This window comes from Eptesicus fuscus, chromosome 9, assembly GCF_027574615.1.
Source record: "Eptesicus fuscus isolate TK198812 chromosome 9, DD_ASM_mEF_20220401, whole genome shotgun sequence".
NCBI classification, from domain to species: Eukaryota; Metazoa; Chordata; class Mammalia; order Chiroptera; family Vespertilionidae; genus Eptesicus; species Eptesicus fuscus.
Window position 1 is genome coordinate 83,567,351 of NC_072481.1, and position 19,847 is coordinate 83,587,197.

At 44.1% G+C, this 19,847-nt stretch overlaps 2 protein-coding genes across 5 annotated transcripts in view; both read right to left on the bottom strand.

Moving 5' to 3' along the window:
- Window positions 1-19,847, bottom strand: part of HIVEP1 (HIVEP zinc finger 1) — a 160,764-nt gene that overhangs the window by 69,213 nt on the left and 71,704 nt on the right. The window lies entirely within an intron of this gene.
- On the bottom strand, window positions 5,776-6,663 carry LOC103290178 (STING ER exit protein-like). Its single transcript, XM_054721467.1, has one exon. The coding sequence runs from the start codon at window positions 6,661-6,663 to the stop codon at window positions 6,010-6,012; it is 654 nt and encodes a 217-aa protein (XP_054577442.1). The 3' UTR covers window positions 5,776-6,009.

Genomic DNA, 19,847 nt, shown 5'->3' on the forward strand with positions numbered 1-19,847 from the left:
TCCTATGGTGAAATGCCTCCCTCACCATCTCAGATGCCTAAACACCACTCTGTGAGAGACTTGGGATCCAGGACATTACAGCTTTGGGGACCAACCCACTAACCTGTTAGGATAAAAACACAAAAGCTGTGTGTTTTTATTGTATTAAGTGTCTACCCTGTGTTGGGTACAATAGAAAGAACTAGAGATAGTAAGAAAACAGAATGGCTCTCCTGAAGGGGCTTACAGATTATTATATCCTTCAAACAGTCATTTGAATATCAATTTGATCATAAATATAGAGCCTGAATTCCCATGTGGCATCAAAGTTCTTTGTGATCCCACAACCTCTCTGCCCCCCATCCCGACTCCCACCTTCAAGATGGCGCCCCTTTAGGACATCTTCTCTAACATCCTCATTGAGAGCTTGTCCTTCCCTTCTCTGTCACCACCAAATCTTGCATCCAGAACTCCATTCCTCTATAGCTGCATATCTCATGGTCACCAGTAATAATGACATAAGATGGACCTGAATAATTTACTGATGGTATAAATGCTGACAATACCTGTCAAGTGACAGAGAGAAACACTGATACTTTCTGGAAAAGACAAAAAGGAATACCTGTACACAGTCTTGAAAATTGGCATTGGCTGGTTTCACTTAGGAGCCTAGCACTGCATCCTCTTCAACATTATAAATATTTTTTATGTTTGGGAAACACTGAAAGCACCTGAACAGACATTACGTCATTCAATCTATCAACTTACGTTATTCCTATCTCGAAAGTGATTTAGAAGTACAAACTGAAAGTTATAAAAATAGTCCCAGGGATGTAAATTACAGCATAGGGAATATAGTCAATAATACTATAATTGCTTTGTCTGATGTCAGATGGATACTAGACTTATCAGGTTGATCACTTCATAAAACATGTAAATATCTAATCACTATGTTGTACACCTGAAACTAATATAATGATGAATTTCAATTGTAATTGAAAAATAAATTTTTTAAAAAATGAAATAAATAATTTCTACCTTGATTCTATCAGCTCAACCTTTCTTCTTGCTATTCTGATAGACACCCATCACCTCTGTTCTAACACTGCCTCTCATCACAGTCCTGAAAACAAAAAGTGGAATGCTAACCAGAAATTCTATGAAGTAGATCCTAATAAACTGTAAAAGGCCTTTTATTTACTGAAAGAAATACCATCTGAATGAAAAAAATCACCATATGTGACTGTACTATTTTTACTACTGAATAAGCCTAACTCCTACGTCCCCTCATTACACATCGGTACAAGCTCCTTACTCACTGTTAACTGTGGGAGCTATTTTACTAAGGCTAAATATATGGCAATGGCGTAATGTTAAAAAGGCATCCAATACCCATAACCCTTTATAGACGCTCTTCTAAATGAAGATTATCCTAGTGTTCACTACTAAATCAGCTAAATAAATCTACCAATATAAGAAACACATTTGAACCTAAAAATTACACATCCCTATGTCACTGAGAAAGACAATACTTTACAATAATGTCAAATATGATATGATCATCTAGCCTAGTAATATTTCAAATTGAAAAATATTGCTTCAAGTGAAAAAAATCAGACTCAACTCTATGCTAATGAATTTGAAAACTGTGACTAACTAGTAAAACTTCTAGAAAAACATAAAATTACTCAACTTGATCCAGGAAGAAAAGAACTCAACTAGGATAAGAACAATGGATGAAACTGAGAAATTTACCAAAGAGTAACAAAGAATGACCTTTTGTAAGAGTGCCAGGCTAGAAGGTTTTATTATCAAATTCTTTCCAATTCTGAAGACTAAAGCATTTCTTAAACTGAACACAAGATATCAGAAAAGGAGTTCTAAATAATTTCATAAAGCTGGGATAACCTGATACCAAAATGTGAACAAAGAGGCAGAAAAACCAAAACTATAGACAAGTCTAATGCATGAATAAGGATGTAACAATCTTTATCAAGAACTATATTCAAAGATAAAAAAAGTCATGGCCAAGTGGGGTGTAAATTAAATATGCAAAGGTATTTCAATAGCAGGAAGCATGTCATTATAAGCTGTAACAGCAAATAAGACAAGGGAGGGAAGGTAATCTATGGTAAATAATGTACAAAATGTACTTTAATAAATCATATCTATTTCTAATGCAAAAACAACAAACAAAAACCTTCAACAATGAATATATAGAGATATACTTCATCATATCTATAGATATAAAAAGCCAGTGACGGTAACGCCGTAACAACTGGAACGACAGGTTGCTATGATGCTCACTGCAGCCAGCGAACTGGCCTGATGTGGGGGTGAGATCAGCCGGCCAACCTCCCACAGCCCCTCCCACCAGCTGGCCCCACCCTGGTTCGGCCTCTCCCACCCCATCTCCCATGGCCCCTCCCCCGAGCCGGCCCCACCCCCGATGGCTCCCCACCACCCCAATTGGTCCACAGCCCCTCTCCCTGACCGGCCCCACCCCTGATCAGCCTCTCCCACTCCACCGAGGGCAGGGCAGCTGGCCAACATCCCATGGCCCCTTCCCCAGCCACTGACCCCCAATCAGTCCCCCCATTCCATTTGGGGGTGGGGCCGGCTGGCCCATAGCCCCTCCCCACAGCCAGCCCCACCCCAATTGCCCCCTCACCCCAATCAGGGGCGGGGTCTGCCGGCCAATCGCCCACGGCCCCCATCCCAGCTGGCCCATCCCTGATCGGGGCCTGATCCGGGCTGGCTGGCCAGCCAACCTCCCGCTGTCTCCTCTTCCCAACAGGCCTGGCCCTGATCCACAGATGGGGGCCAGGCCTGCCAGACCCCACCAGTGCACGAATTCGTGCACTGGGCCTCTAGTTAATCTAATAAAAATCCCCAAACAAAGAAATGAAAAGAATGAACTGGGGGATCAGAGAGAAACATGGTCCAGGGAAGGTTGTTTGGTTTGATGTGCTTTCAAAGGTGTTTACAGACCCAAAGGGAGGAACCAATAAAAAGAGAGAAAACCTTCCCTATCCGGTTTGGCTTAATGGATAGAGTGTTGGCCTGTGGACTGAAGGGTCCTGGGTTTGATTCTGGTTAAAGGCACATACCTGAGTTTTGGGCTCGATCCCCAGTAGGAGGTGCAGGAGGCAGCCAATCAAAGATTCTCTCTCATCACTGATGTTTCAATCTCTCTCTTTCCCTGCTCCCTTCCTCTCTTTGAAATCAATAAAAGTATATTTTAAAATATTTTTAAAAATAAAATAAAAAGAGAGAAAAGATACAAGAAAGAGTGGAGGATAAAAGGGGCAAGTTCTGGAAACAGTGGAAGACAACAGCCAGAGTCTAGAGCAGTGGTTCTCAACCTTTCTAATGCCGCGACCCTTTAATAGAGTTCCTCATGTTGTGGTGACCCCCAACCATAAAATTACTTTCGTTGCTACTTCATAACTGTAATTTTGCTACTGTTAATGAATTGTAATGTAAATAAATATCTGTGTTTTCCGATGGTCTTAGGCTCTACAGCAGCGGTTCTCAACCTGACAGCCCTAAGACTATCGGAAAACACAGATATTTATTTACATTACAATTCATTAACAGTAGCAAAATTACAGTTATGAAGTAGCAATGAAAGTAATTTTATGGTTGGGGGTCACCACAACATGAGGAACTCTATTAAAGGGTCGCGGCATTAGAAAGGTTGAGAACCACTGGTCTAGAGGGAGGGTTGGTTCTGAACAGGGAGAAACATAGGGCGATTCTTTGAGGTCTGAGAAAAGAAAAGGAAGTAGGTAGGTCAGCTGCACAGTCTGCTGATGAAAAAGATGAGTTTGAGGGAGCTCAGATCCAATTACCGTATTTTCCAGCGTATAAGACGACTGGGCGTATAGAAGATTTTCCTGGGTTAAAGTCGTCTTATACGCCGGAAAATAGGGTACCCAAATTTTACTGAGATAAGAGACATGGTTGTCCACAAAGAGAAAGGAGTTTAGTGTTTGTGTAAGAGGTCTCAGAGACTGATAAGAAGTAGGCAAAGTTACAGTGGGAGTGGAAGAGCTGACCAATTTGAAGGACAAACAAAACACTAAGGAACAGCAACCAGGGGTCTATAAGTGTGGAGAGTCACAAATTTTTGGTGGCTCCAGTGTGCAGAGCAGTGTTACTTATTCTAACAAAGTGTGGCAACCTGGATGAAGGAATGGAGAAGGAGTGCCAAATATGGATTTTTCCAGAAGGACAAAGAATTCAGTGAGATGAGGTACTGAGAGCCATTCATTTGATCAACCAAATATGCAAGGTGGGTAAGTGGCAAGGAAGGAACTGAGAAAGGAGATACAGGTTCTAAGAATAGGGGAGGAGAGCTGAGTGTTTGAGGGCCTCAAAAAATCTGGATACAGGTTGTAATCAATTTTTGATAAAAGGCTTCAAGGGTTATAAAAAGATCCAAACTAGCTATGGGAAAAGGTAGAGATGAAAGACATGAACAATCTCATAACATCTATATATAAAAAACCCTAATATGCAAATAGACCAAACGGTGGAACAACTGAACCGAACAACCGGTTGCTATGACGTGCATTGACCACCAGGGGGCATGTGCAGAACATGGTGGGCATCGGCAGCAGGCGGATGGTGGAGCAGGTGAGCCAGGGCACCAGACCAAGGTAGGGTGCCGGTCACTGTCATCAGGGTGAGCCTCTAGTGGTTACTGAAAATTCTTTGCTCCCGTGCATCATGATCCCACCCGGCGCTCGAACCTGCTGCCGGTAATGGCCCCACTTGCACCCACTGCCGGTGCCCAGAGCCAGCTCCGATCACTCCGTACCATCAGTGGGTGCGAGCAGCAGCTGCCAGCCCCAATCACCCCTCAGGGCTTCTCCACTTCCCCCTGCTCCTGAGGGGCAATCAGGGCCAGCAGCCTCCACTGCCACTCACACCCGCTGCCGGCACCGGCCCCACTTGCACCCGCAACCGGCGCCACCACTTGCACCTGCTGCTGGTGCCGGCCCCAATCGCTCCGCGCTGTCAGTGGGTGTGACTGGAGCCTGCACCGTCAGCACATGGATGGAGCGGCGGCAGGAGTGGGGCTGCCAGCAGACAGGGGACTGGGGGCTGTGGCGGGAGGGGCCAGGCAGGGGCCCAGATGATGGGCCAAGACCTGCCCTGTGCCCACTGCAGCCTCACGGCCCACAGTTCCTTTCAAGGTGAATGAATTCATGCACTGGGCCCCTAGTATTATGATAATGAGTTAAGGAATAGCAAAGAAGATTAGGAACAAAATATGCCATAATAACATGTAAAGTGGCTACTCTTGTTATACTTTTATGGCTTCTCCTTTGAAAAATTGTTCATTTATCCTTTTCAGAAAGCATGTACCCATTGTGATACTGAGCAAATTTAACAGTTCAAAGAGAAAAGTAGACATAAGCTCCAACGTGGTTTTTTTTTTTCCAAAAAATCTTTAAACATTTTATTAAAGACCAACTACTTTACAAACCAGAGATACTTAAACACTGATCTAGTCATAGTTTCTGTATAGCTAAATAAGTTACATCAAATGGACAAAAATAGTACAGAAGACACATATATAGAAAGATTTTTAAAATTCACCTCTAGAAAGCAGGTCAGATGGACTCAAAGATTTCACTGAATGTAGGAAGCAACATAAAGCCTTTTGCTGGTGCATAAAGGTAGGAGCCAGCCCATGCAGTCAATAAAAAGTTCTTTTACTCATAGACACGAACAACAGTGTGATGACTGCCAGGGGGCGGGGGGGGGGGGGGAGGAGTGGAGGAGGGTAAAGGGGAGATCAATGGTGATGGACAGAGACTTGACTTGGGGTGGTGACCACACAATATAATATACAGATGATGTGTTATAGAACTGGACACCTGAAACCTATATAATTTTGTTAACCAGTGTCACCCCAATAAATTAAATTAAAAGGATAAAAATTTATTTTTCCTTCTGGCCTAAATGCTTGTTTCTAGTCTGGGTTCAGAGAAAGGTCCTGATCATTTGAACTGGTTGTCAATTAAAAGTCCCCTTCATTTTTGCTTTCTTGGCTTCCAGTTCAGCCAGCTCTTGCAGCCGCCTTTTGCTCATGCCTTTGTGCTCCAACTGTTTTTCAATCACTTTGGCATTCTGTGCATACGAGTCAGCAACTTTCCGAGCCTCAATCTCCTCTTCCTCTTCATCAATAGTAGACACAGTGACAGAGCTGAACTTGCCCATGTCTTTAGTCTGTTTGGTCATCATCACCTTCTTAGGAGGCTCTTGCTTCTGAGTATATATATTCGTTTTGCCAAAACCCTGGCCAAACTTGACTACTGCTCCTTCCACAATGAAGGTCATGGGGCCATTCTTTGGCTGGGACTGGTAGAAGAGTGGCAGTCCACACTGTGCACGCTTCTTCCTGTACTGTCGTTCAATGCCTTCAGGCCTGCGAAGATACACAGTTTCCTCGTCTTCTGTGTTACAAAACTTGTGGCCAAGTTTGGCAGCATCAATCACCCGGGACCTATCCCGGGGCCTCATGGGCAATTTCTCCAGCTGACAGTCCAGCACCAGAACCATCTGGCCGCACAGACAGTAGTACACATGGAGGGGCTTCTCGCCGTTGTCATATTCCTCCTGGTCCCGGGTGTCGGAGCAGACAACAGATCTGGACACAACTTTAGGCATAGTTCAGAGACTCCAACGTGCTTTTAAAATTATGAATCAACTAAGTACAATGTTTCTTCCATAAGAAAATCATATTGATATCAAAACTGACCATGAAAATAACAACATGTACACAGAGATAAAATAAATGTGTGATACTGAACCATCTAAGGCTTTTAAATTATTTTTTTGCCCCTGTAATAACATCTGGTTTCACTTTACAGGCAGTTACTTAGTTGTGATCATAGAGCTGAGAACTGTGTCTTGTCAGGCCATTGCTCAGATGCTGAGCTTTTAAAAGTGGGGTAATTATACCTTTTATCCCTAGAGGGTGCTAAGGCCACTGACTGTTATGGTTGGGCACATATTTCCTAAGAAGTAAAAAGCAAAGCAAACTCCCAGTCTCCTTCCCAGAGCCTCACACAGGTTGGGGGAGAGCCATGCCAAGGGGGTAAAATGGGAGTTAAAAAGTTGGCCATGTTACAACACCCCAAAACTCAAACTCTGCTGCATATGAAAAGTCGCATAATATTAGAGGCACTTAAACATCCTAACACTGAGGCTGACCCCACACCAATTAAATCAGCATTAAAAAAGTTTCCCAGGTGATTCCAACATACAGCCAAACATGAAAACCAATGTTTAAATTACAGATATTATCAGGTCTTTAAAATTATATGAAATGCAAATAGGGGAAAAGTCTCATCAGCCATCCCTTGGCAGCAATTTTTTATCCAGTAGCAGGGGCAGCAGCAGGGACATTACCTGTCTGTCTTATCAAAGGAGCTGCTGAGTTAGTGACGACCAAGGAGGATAAGGAAGGGAGAGCTCTCTGTGCACTTTGGGGCTAAGGATATCCAATTAAACTTTACTTCTGGAAAACAAAGCCAAAGCATAGATTCTTCATAAGCATAATACCCAAAATAGGCCTAATGTTTATTATTAATGTAAGCCCTAAACTAGAAAATCAATTTCAACCTAAAATTCAATTTTTGAAAAATTTGAAACTATTTAAAAATAAACTAACATAATAAACTATTGTGAAAAGATACTGAAAATTGACATAGATTAATACAGTTTTCTAATAATCACATTAAAATACTTTGCCCATTGTGATTTAGATATTATTATTATTAGAGTATGACAGCACTGGTTTCCTCTTCCCATTTGAAATTTTTGATGTACTGACTGGAAGGAGGTAGTCATGGTAACTATGGTGGGAAGAGAAAGGAATATGAAGACAGAGTGTTCTTATACTGAGAGGCTAAATGCCAGATTTATTTGGGTTACTAACCCAGTAACAGATTAACACAGGTACACATTCATGTATATACCACCATGTGTGCATGCACATGCACATGTATACACGTACGTGCGCACACACACACACCACAAACATACACCACAAACACACACATCCTGAACTCAGGGCTAAAGATGTAGATGTAGAAATGGTTGAAGGAGACCCAGGAGATGTGGATCTCAAAGACTGAAAATAACTTTCTGCCTCTTCAGTCTGGCTATGTCTCCCATCCCCAGTCAGCAAATAGCATATCCATTCTTCCTTACAATACATTTTCTAAAGGCCCTAATTTAAAAAATGAAGGAAGAAAGAGAGGGAAAGAGGGAGGGAGGGAGGGAGGGAGGGAGGGAGGGAGGGAGGGAGGGAGGGAGGGAGGGAGGGAGGGAGGGAGAGAGAGAGGAAGGGAGGAAGGGAGAGAGGGAAGGAGGGACTTAAATAAAGGTGTTGCTATTTTACCTAGGGCAAAAATATTGAAATGAAGCATAGTGAACTCTAGCTAGCTGACCAACTGCATGCTGCCACCCTGTGTGTGCCTGGGGGCTCTTCTTGGCACAGCTTCATCTCCTGGAAGCCCACTCATCATTCATTCATCATCAGGAAACAAAGCTGAGTGTGCCAGGAACTGTGACAACTGTACTTTGGATTGGGGTAAATAATATCTTGGTATTTCAGATTTCTGATTTCACTGGTTGCATTTTGTTATCTCAAACTACTGTAGATACAAATAAATTTATATCCTTCAAGAAGTGAAAAAAAAGAAAGAGATGACAAAGATGAGAAATGTGGGGGAAGAAGGGAAATGGTGAAGATAACTGTACAAAGCCCTTTGAGTAAGAAGAATATTTAGAGGCATAGAAGACTGGAAGGAAAAACAGCAACAAAATTTTTTTAGATCTAAGTAGATGAAATATCATTTGGGGGTAAATAATTTTTCAATATTTCAGTTTTCTACTACAGACCCCGCAAACAACTATGACTTGTGATCTTCCCAGCTACCTGCCCCTAATTTTATCTGATTTTTATCTTTTTTTTATTTCAAAGAGCATGCCATATTTCAAATCTATACACATATATATAACTGGTAACTCATATAAAACCAAGCCATAAATAGTTATGTTAGACAAAAAACAACAACACACAAACAAAAAAACCCCATGTTCAAATATAATCTAATAATATCTAAAGAATATCTGGAAATTTAAAAGCAATCAGTTAAAACAATCTTTAAAGAAATCTATTTATATATTTGACATTCTAAAAACAGACCAATGGCCCACCTGGAGTGGCTCAATGGTTGAGCTTTGACCTATGAACCAGGAGGTCATGGTCTGATTCCTGGTCAGGATACATGCAGGATACATACATACAAGAGTACAAATTTGAAGACTGATAAAGCAGGCTTGATCCCCAATGTGCAGTGTGCAGGACACAGCCGAGCAATGATTCTCTCCCTTCCTTCCTTCCTTCCTTCCTTCCTTCCTTCCTTCCTTCCTTCCTTCCTTCCTTCCTTCCTTCCTTCCTTCCTTCCTTCCCTCCCTCCCTCCCTCCCTCCCTCCCTCCCTCCCTCTTTCTTTCTTTCTTTCTTTCTTTCTTTCTTTCCTTCTCTCTCTCTCTCTCTCTCTCTCTCTCTCTCTCTCTCTCTCTCTCTCTCTCTCTGTCTCCCTTCCTCTCTGAAATCAATAAAAATATATTTAAAAAAAAAGAAAACCAGACCAATGGTAGAAAATTCTGTAGAACAACAACAACAACAAAAGTTTCTTTGACAAGTAATTTGCAAAGAAAAAAAGAGACTTGGAAATATCTATAGATCAGAAGAACATAAAAGACATGAACCTATAAAATATGTAAAACTTATTTGTCCTGAGTTTAAAATATTTAAAAATCATCAGACTGCAGAAAACTGGAAATGTAAACAGTTATAGGATATTTGATCACTTAAGAAATTGCTTTTTTACATTTCTTAAAACTATTGTGATTAAATAAATTTTTACATTCCTTATCTTTTGGAGCGTATAGAATGAAAACATATGAATTAAATAATATACCTTAAGTCTCCTTTAAATAGTATGGAGGGGGAAGTGCTTAGGATGGTAAATGAAAAAATACTAGCTATTGCTGTTAATTACTAAGCTGAATGACAGGCAAATCGAGGTTTATTATACCATTTTATTTTGTAACCATTTTGAAACTTCCACAATGAAAAGTTTAAAAAAGGAACAAAAGAAGCCCAGTGTTTTTTTAAAAAACTAAGTTTACAAAAGTATTTTTAATGTATTGTTACAGTGTTATAGTTCAAATAGTAATGTTAAGCAAGAAATGATATATAACAATGTTTAAGTAAATAAAGCAAGGTATCTAAAGGCAAAGCACATAGTAGGCATTCAATAAAGGTCACTGCCCCCAAAAATAATCACAGTCAAGAGGAAATTAAATAATTTCTGAACTACCGCTAGAGTCAGGTTTATACATACCAAAGCTGAAAAGAATAACAATAAGAATAGAAAATTATTTCTAGAAATATGATAGCCAGTGCTTTTTTTTTTTCTTGATAGTTAGTGTTCTTAATTCCTTTTGGTAAGGCAGGAGAAGAGTACAAATTTGAAGACTGAAAAACTTTACAAGATACCAAGTTTTTTAAATAATCAAAAATCAAAATCCCAGGCGAACCATGTATATCATTTACTTCCATTTGTGTCAAAATATAAAAATGAATGTCGGTATGAAAGGATACATGAGTCACTGCTGCTGGTGTGTACAGTCACCCCTGGAGAAGAAAGATGTCTATTTCACTGTACTTTTTACCTGTCTTTCCTGTTTGAATCACTTAATATAACAAAAAGTACAATATATGAAATAAAAATTCTCTGGATGGTATTAACAGCATATGAAACACCGGGGAAGAAAAGCTTAGTGAACTTGAATACAAGTTAAAACAAATTATCCAAACAGAAGCACAAAGAGAAAAGACTGAAAAATAACACAGTTTCAATGACCTGTAGAGCAGTGTGAAATAATCTAACATACATGTAATTAAAGTCCCAACAGGAGAGGAGAGAGAAAACTGCAAAGAAAGAATAGCTGAAGAAATAATGGCAGGTTTTTACCCAAATTTGACTAAAATCATTAACCTACAGATCTAAGAAGCTCACTGAACTCCAAGAAGAATGAATATAAATGAAACAGCACATAGGCATGTCACAGTGCAAGTGCAGAATATTGGGGTATGGGGGTTGTGACAACAGACTTTTAGAGTGCTGGAGAGAAAAAAAATGCCAAACTAGATTTTTCTATTTAGCAAATTTATCCTTCAAAAATGAAAGCAATAAAGATATTTTCAAGTAAACAAAAGTTGAGAAAATTTGTTATCAATACTATGAGCAATGCTAAAAGTACTGAGTTAGACTGATGGAAATGAAAGCAGATTAAAGTATGTATCTTTATTTAATACTAGTGGCCCGGTGCATGAAATTCATGCACATTAGAAGGGAATTAATTATAGGAGATACTTTAATATTGCGGGTATCTGGCTCCCTCCTCCCTCTTGTCAGAGTCTGGGCCGGCACCCAGGGAAACACAGCATCAAATCCCTGCCAGCGCCCACGGGGACACAGTGTCAAGCCCCTGCCAGTGCCCGTGGGGATGCAGCGTCAAGCCCCCGCCTACTCGCGTGAGCCTCACCGCACACGCAGCCCCACCCACCTGTACAAGCAGGCTGTGTGGGGAGACCAGGCCGGCAGGGGGGTTAGTGAGGGACGACTGAATAAGCAGGCTGCCTGGGGCGACCAGGCCAGCAGGGGGGTTAGTGAGGGACGACCAAACAACTGAACAGCAGGCTGCATGGGGTGACTAGGCCAGCAGGGGGGGCAGTTAGGGGCAACCAGGCTGGCATGGGGGCAGTAAGAGGCAATCAGGCCAGCGGGGGGTGCAGTTGGGGGCGACCAGTCCAGCAGGGGGGCTGTTGGGGGTGATTAGGCTGGCAGGGGGGACAGTGAGGGATGACTAGGCTGGAGGGGGGAGGGGCAGATGGGGGCGACCAGGCCAGAAGGCGGGGGCAGTTAGGGGTGACCAGGCCAGCAGAGGGGGGCAGTTGGGGGTGACCAGGCCTGCAGGGGGGGCAGTAAGGGGTGACCAGGCTGGCAGAGGGGGGCAGTTAGGAGCGACCAGGCAGGCAGGGAGGGGGGAAGTTGTGGGCGACCTGGCTGGCAGCGAGGGGGCAGTTAGGGGCAACCAGGCCAGCGAGGGGGGGCAGTTAGGGGAGACCAAGCAGGCAGGCAGGTGAGTGATTAGGAGCCAGCAGTCCAGGATTGTGAAAGGGATGTCCGACTGCCAGTTATCCCCTGAGGGGTCCTGGATTGAAGAGGGTGCAGGCTGGGTTGAGGGAACCCCCCTCCCGTGCACAAATTTCGTGCACCAGGCCTCTAGTAGAAGATAATGATAGATAGCATTAGGCCCTTCGTATATTAACTGGTTATGAACAAATATTTATTTACTAGAGGCCCGGTGCACAAAATTCGTGCACTGGGGAGGGTGTCCCTCAGCCCAGCCTGCACCCTCTCCAATCTGGGACCCCTCGGGGGATGTCCGACTTCAGGTTTAGGCCCGATCAGGATCAGTCCTAAACCTGAAGTCGGACATCCCTCTCACAATCCGGGACCACTGGCTTCTAACCGCTCACCTGCCTGTCTGATTGCCCTCTAACTGCTCCTCTGCCAGCCTGATTGCCCCCAACTACTCTCCTCTGCTGGCCTGATCACCCCCAAGGCTTTTATTAGTATAGATATGACCCTTCACAGAAAATTTTACTAACCATGCTTTACAATAAGGGCTTGACAATTGAATCATTGGGACCAGACACCAAGATTTCCTTTCTTTGAATAATGGAGGGAATAATTATCTTGTCTTTAAGTTGCCCTAAAATTAAAATGAGATAATGACTTAGAAAAGTATAAAAGCACCATATAAAGACAACTGTCTTTTTCATGTACTGAAAAGACAATAAAGTGGTAAAATGAAAAACACTATTTTTTTATTATCCCCCTTCCTTCCTTTACAGCCTTTATTTAAACTTTGAAATTTATAAAAATTTCACTCCAATTCTCATTTCTTTACATTCAATATTATTTTGTATTGGTTTCAGGTTTTATATTAGTTACAGAATAGTGGTTAGACAATCATATACTTTAGAAAGTGTTCCCCGATATTTCCAGTACCCACCTGGCATCATACCATCATTACAACACTATTGACTATATTCCCTATTTAAGTGACAATGAGTTTACAGGTTCCTTCCAGTCTTTCTTTTGTGTTGTTCGCCTTTTCTTTTCTTTCTCACTTCTTCATCACTTTCCTTATATAGTATCTCAATTGGCCATCAAAGCTCAGTGAAGGCACTGGAACATGCTTAATCCATTTTACAGACCAGGACACTGAGGCCAATTCCAGTTGGCTGTGGAACTTGACTCAGTGCACAGGGAACCCTCAGAGCCATGCTCTCTGCCCTTCCTGAGGGGCAGCTGCCGGGCAAACAGAACAAACCTTCCTGTCAGGCTTCCGAGCCTCTTTCTCAAGCACCTCTTCATTGCAGATGCTCCACATTCTTTCCTCTCCCCTGCCCCCTGCCCCCCATTCTTTACTGCCCCCTGTCTCTGGAGCAAGTGGAAGGCTTCGCACTCACCGCCTAGGCATGCTCTGCCATGGGGCAGGGCAGCATGAGCTTGTTTTTGGGTCAAGGCAGGAGCAGGAGTCGCCGCCTCTGAAATGTGAAGGCCGCCTGGGCAAGGCCAGTTAGCATGGGGAGCTTGTCTGAATCAAGTCAGTCAGTCCAGTACCCTACAGTGCAGCACCCCTCCACTGAGGTGGCACCGCCCCTCAACCCCCGCCTCAGAGCTGCGGGTCCTTGCCCCTCCTCCCGGGCTTCCTTCCATGCCCCTTGATCCCTGGCCTGGCCCACCCACGTCTTGGAGTCATTGCAGAACCTCTCTCTCTGCAGATGAGGCAGATCCCTGCCCTTGGTCTCTGCAAAGCTGTGAATCTGTGGCCAGAGGCCCGGTCTGGGTCTCAGCAACCCCATGCCTGCGATGTTCCCAGGGCCCAGCCGTGCCTCCCTGGGCAGCAATGTTCCCGGGGCTCCACGGGAGTGGCTAGGCCGCCAGCCATGCCTCCCCTGGGCTGAGGTGTTCCCTGAGCCCCAAGGGAGTGGCTAGGTGGCCAGCCGCTCCTCCCCAGGCTGCAATGTTCCCAGGGCCCCGCAGGCGTGGCTAGGCAGGCCGCTGCCCCTCCCGGGGCCTGCAATGGACCTGGACCCCTCAGGTGGCATCTGGTGCTGCCCACCCCACACCCCCCTTCCTGGACCGATGGACTGGTACCTTGTGGGCGGTGTCTGGCGCCGGCCTTCCTCGCCCAGATGAACCCGAACCCCCAGGAGCTGGCCATGGCGATGCCCGCCCCGCTGCGTATGCAAATTAACCTCCATCTATGTTGGGTTAATTTGCATACTCACTCTGATTGGCTGTGGGCGTAGCAAAGGTACGATCAATTTACATGTTTCTCTATTATTAGGTAATATGATAAATTTTACAGAGCATAAAATTCCTGATCTAAATCTTTATAATCCAATCACTTAAAAATCACATGCTTTAAGCAACTATAACAAAAACAAATGTCATTTTTTTTCACAAAGGAAGTAGTTAGTCAACTCCCACACTAGCAAGAACTCTCGCCAAAAATAACATTAGTTAGGCTTATAACTTCATGTATATGGATGTGATATATTCAAGCTAAAAATAGCTGTCTGGTCATTTATCAGCTATTGTCATTCTCTAATTTAAAGGCTAAATGCATCATACCGACCACGTTAGGCAAATCCTGGTGGAAAACATACTAAAATATAACTGAATTTAAGAAAAGTTAAAGTTATTTCCAGTTATAATATTGAAGCACAAAGAGATAACCATGACACAATTATTTTGGAACATTAATAATATTATTTCTTAAATCCCTAAAATGTATGCTTTAAATAAACTAGTAAATCATAATTAACAGACATATACATTTTTAAAATTGATGCAAACACCACAAGTCATCCGTTCCAACCCATCACTAGAATTCCTCCTCTTGAAGCTTTCCTCTGGAATGAGCAACACTACCTTTCAGGAATTCGGCAACACACAGCTTGCATTCCTCCCACCACTGCTTCAAATTCAGTGTTCCTTCTTCTGAGAACTGCCTCCCAGTCCTCCCCTTTCATCTACCCTCATCTTCCTTCAGACCCTTTTAGGGAAAAATCTATCAATAACAGCTAAACTGTAAGTACTTACTACGTCCTGGCACTGTTCTAAGGACTTTATGTGTACTAACTCGTTGCATCCGCACAAAAAACCTACCTGGGAGGAAGGAACTGCCCTTGATCTTTATTTTACAAAGGAGCACACTGTGGCACACAGAAGCAAACATCCCAGGGCTTATAAGAAGTGCCAGGTTTGAGCCCAGGCAGACTGCCTCCAAAATGTGAACTTTTTAACACTATGCTACACTACTTCTCTGTATTATTTACATACACCAAAGGAAGGTCCTGTCTGAACTAGCAGTGCCTCATCTTTCAGGTATGAACTGGAATATCACATGCTCTTGAAGCCCTTTCCGGATCCCCAAACAGGACTATGACTATGTGAGTCAACAGTACCCAAGCTCCTCTTGCATTAGATGCATGCATGTGTTTGAGTCACTAATTTCATGCGTGTATCACCTGCTAAACTCCATGATCAAGATTTATCACAGTCACTTTATTACCCTTGTCCCCAGTATCTATATACAACTGAGTGGCCAGATTATTATGATCTCTGAATGAATAATAATCTGGCCACTCAGTGTATGTCCTATATAATAAAAGGCTAATATGCAAATTGTCCCCTCGACCAGGACTTCGACCAGCAGGCAGGCCGGCCAACCGCCCATGTCCCCTCCCCCTGGCCAGACCACCATGCACGAATTCATGCACCGGGCCTCTAATATATATATATAGACACACACACACACACATACACACACACTTAGTGGCCAGATTATTATGCGTTGAGAGATCATAATAATCTGGCTACTCAGTGCATATAAAAGGCTAAGTGTCCATCTGTCTGACCGGTAGCTATGACGCGCACTGATGATCGGGGGGCAGACACTCAACACAGGAGCTGCCCTGATGCACACTGGCTATCTAATAAAAGTGTAATATGCTAATTAGACCAAACAGCCGAACGACCTTCCAGACGACCTTTCCGGACAAAGCCGGGGCTGCGAGGGCCAAAGCAGCCGCCGCGGCTGCGAGGGCTGAGGCAAGCCACCACGGCTGCAAGGGCTGAGCCCCTTGCACGATTTTCATGCATCGGGCCTCTAGTTTAAAAACAAAAGGCACCATGGACCTGGTGCCGACAAACCAATACTCCACTTCCCTCAAGTGGGACACAGGCCCAGCCACCACCCCAGAGCGACACCCCACCAAATCGCAGCCAATGCTGCCAAGACTCCATAGTGGGAAATGCAGCCCACAGCCCAGCCCAGCCTGGAAATGGTGGCTGTGGATGCCGGGTAATGATGTCACGTAGCAACACACGGCTTCCTCTCCCTACCGACTAGCATCCTTGGAGTTTCTTCAGCTCAGGAACCTGACTTGCTTTATAGCCAGGTGCAAACACTTTATAGTTTAACCAAATGTTTGTGGAGCATCTTCCTGTGCCTTATCTCATTTCATCCTCACAGAAGTCCTGGTGTAGGTAGTTAGGAGACTCGGTAGAATCTTATTTTCTTTTCACTAGCAAAAAGCAAACAACGGTATTAAAATATTTCTTTTAATTAATTTCCTTTCAATGTGCACGAATCCGTGCACTGGGACACTAGTTTATTTATATCTCATCATTTTTCATGATCTATTTTAAATCCCAACTCTAAGAAACTTCTAATAAATCCAGAAAAGCAATAGTTTATTACCTTTCTATACAACCCACATAACTTTATTCCATACTATTACAATAATAAAGTATCTTAATTGTGTCTCATTGCATCCCATTTGCCATTATTATTTGTGGTCTCATTTATTCCTTATGTAAAACTCTTTTCCATCTCTGAGATTTTTAAGCTACCTGATGATAGGAAAACCAATCCCCAGAGCACATGCACAACCCTAGAAGCACAGTGTGTGCTCATATGTGGTTGAATTCGTATGTGTCGGAGTGAATGAATAAAAAGACTCAGCATGTCTCCACTGCTTCAATAAGGCTCACAGAGAAGACGACTCACAATGGATAATTGAGGTGAACAGTCCTTTTCCCAGAGGAAAAAAAAGCAATCAATAACTGATCAATAGAACTGGAGTGAGATGTGGAGAGGAAGGAGGATAAAAAAAGGAAAACCCCTCGGAGCTGTCAGGAAAGGTGGCCTCTCTCTGCTTTTCTGTCTTCCTCTAGGTGAGACCTAAGCATCCACAACCTCAGTTCGGCTCAGAAATGAATTTCCATTTTATTATAATAGAAATCGCTGACAGACATACTCAGATACACACAATTTCCACAACTTAATTTTGAGAGGGGAAAAGTTATCATCACTGCTGAGGTAACTGGCATTACAAACCAGCATTTAAGTTTCAATTACAACTCTGTGATTTTACCCACTGTTATTAAAAAAAGATCATTAAGTTATGCTATGATGATCTCACTAAAGTACCCCAGAAAACAGAATGTTGAGGTTACTTGCTGCAGAAAGAAATTCCACCAGGTATCCATGAATGCCACGTCACAGAATGGGTCTGGAATGCACAGTCCTTACCGTTTGTAATATTTATGAATCTACTCTACCTACTACAGGGATGTGCTGCTTTAGAAATATGTAAACTTCATATTGGAACTCGAAAAGCATGACAATTATTTTATGGCCAAAGAATTATTTACTTTACCAGTGGAGGCACTGGAGGAAAAAGCACTGCAGGAGAAAGCTGGGTAGACAGGAGACCAGGAAGAAGCAGTGGTATGCACCAAGGAGTGCCACTTGCAAAAATGTGAGACCTCTCATCTCTCAAGATCGCATCTAGTCTATAAAGCAAGGCAAATCATTCAAGTTTTGGAAGTCACAATCTTAAGACTTATGGTTTCCAAAATTCACCAAGGTATAGGACATTTGGTAATGTCTAACTTTGCTAAGAAACACATGTGAATCCCGTGCACAGCCAAGCTGGAACAGAGGGTTCACTCAGTTGGTGAGTCAGCCCTTCAATCTGCTAAGTGCCCACCTCGCAAACCTTCAGTGTTCTTTATTCTTTGTTGTCAAGAGTGTAACACTCTAGCAAACCCCAAGCCGTCTGATTCTCCATCCAAAAACCTCTCCCAACTGTCCACATCTACCACCTGGTCCAACCCATCACATCTCACCAAGACTTCTGCCACAGCCTCTGCACTGGCCTCCATGTCATTTCATGCACTTCCATGCTGTCTAACCCATACCCACCACAAAGCCAAGCCTGCTCCCTTGCATTATTCTCACTTAGTCCTTTCCAACAGTGTCATCAGCAAGTTCTATAACTACATTACGTGTACTTCATTAATGTCGAGAGAGAGAGAGAGAGAGAGAACCATAATACACACACACACACACACACACACACACACACACTAGTGGCCCGGTGCACAAAATTCATGCACATTAAAAGGGAATTAATTAGAGGAAATATTTTAATATTGCTAATTGCCCTTTCTCTATAATAGAAGTGTCAGAGATGAAAGAAAATTAGTAAAATGTATATGAAAATCTCCCTCCTGTCAGAGTCTGGGGCGCACCACGGATCTAGAGTCAAGTCCCTGCCCACCACCCGCACGTGCTTCGAAAACGCAGGAGACCCAGACCCGGCCGGCCCCACCCCCGTCAAGCCCCTCCAGACAGGGAGCGCAGCCTCAGGTCCCCCAGCCCAGCGCCAGGCGAGGGGCACAGCCTCAGGTCCCCCGGCCCAGAACTGGGGTGGTGGGGGCGCGGCATGAGGTCTCCCATCAAGCCCCGCCAGGCAGGAGGCATGGCTTGAGGTCCCCCGCCAAGCCCTGCCAGGCGGGTGGTGCAGCCTGAGGTACCCTGTCAAGACCCGCAGGGCAGGAGGTGCAGCCTGAGGTCCCCTGTCAAGACCCACAGGGCAGGGAGCGCGGCCTAAAGTCCCTCGCTCCAGCCAGGCACCATGCAGCCTCAGGACCCTGCTGTTTGGTCGTGACATTATGGCGTCCCAGCTAATTTGCATATTCCTCTATTACATAGATAAATAGATAGATAGATAGATAGATAGATAGATAGATAGATAGATATGGATGGATGGATGGATGGATGGACGGACGGACGGACAGGCAGGCAGGCAGGCAGAGGCAGGCAGGCAGGCAGGCAGACACACACACATACTAGAGCAGTGACGGACTGCGCCCTCTCGCAGTCCAGGAGCCCTGGGGGGATGTCTGATTGACATCTTAGGCCTGTTCCCCGTGGGGAGCCTTAGCACTGCTGCAGAGGTGGGAGAGTCTCCCGCCACTGCCACTGCTCTCACCAGCTGTGAGCCCGGCTTCTGGCTGAGCAGCACTCCCCCTGTGGGAGAACACTGACTATCAGGGAGCAGCTCCTGCATTGAGCGTCTACCTCCCGGTGGTCAATGCACGTCATAGCGACCAGTCGTTCCACCATCAGGCCAAAACTGGCTCTCCGACATCCCCTGAGGATTACTGGATTCGAGAGAATGCAGGCTAGGCCGAAGGACTCCACAGGTGCACGATCAGGGCCAGGTAGGGACGTGGGAGGTTGGCCAGCCAGGGAGGGACCACTGGAGGGCTCCAGAGCATGTCTGGCCCGTCTTGCTCAGTCCCAATCAGCTGGACCCCAAGCAGCAAACTAA

Excerpts from the sequence above, each read along its gene's own strand:
- LOC103290178 (XM_054721467.1), bottom strand. The coding sequence starts at position 6,663 with ATGCCTAAAGTTGTGTCCAGATCTGTTGTCTGCTCCGACACCCGGGAC.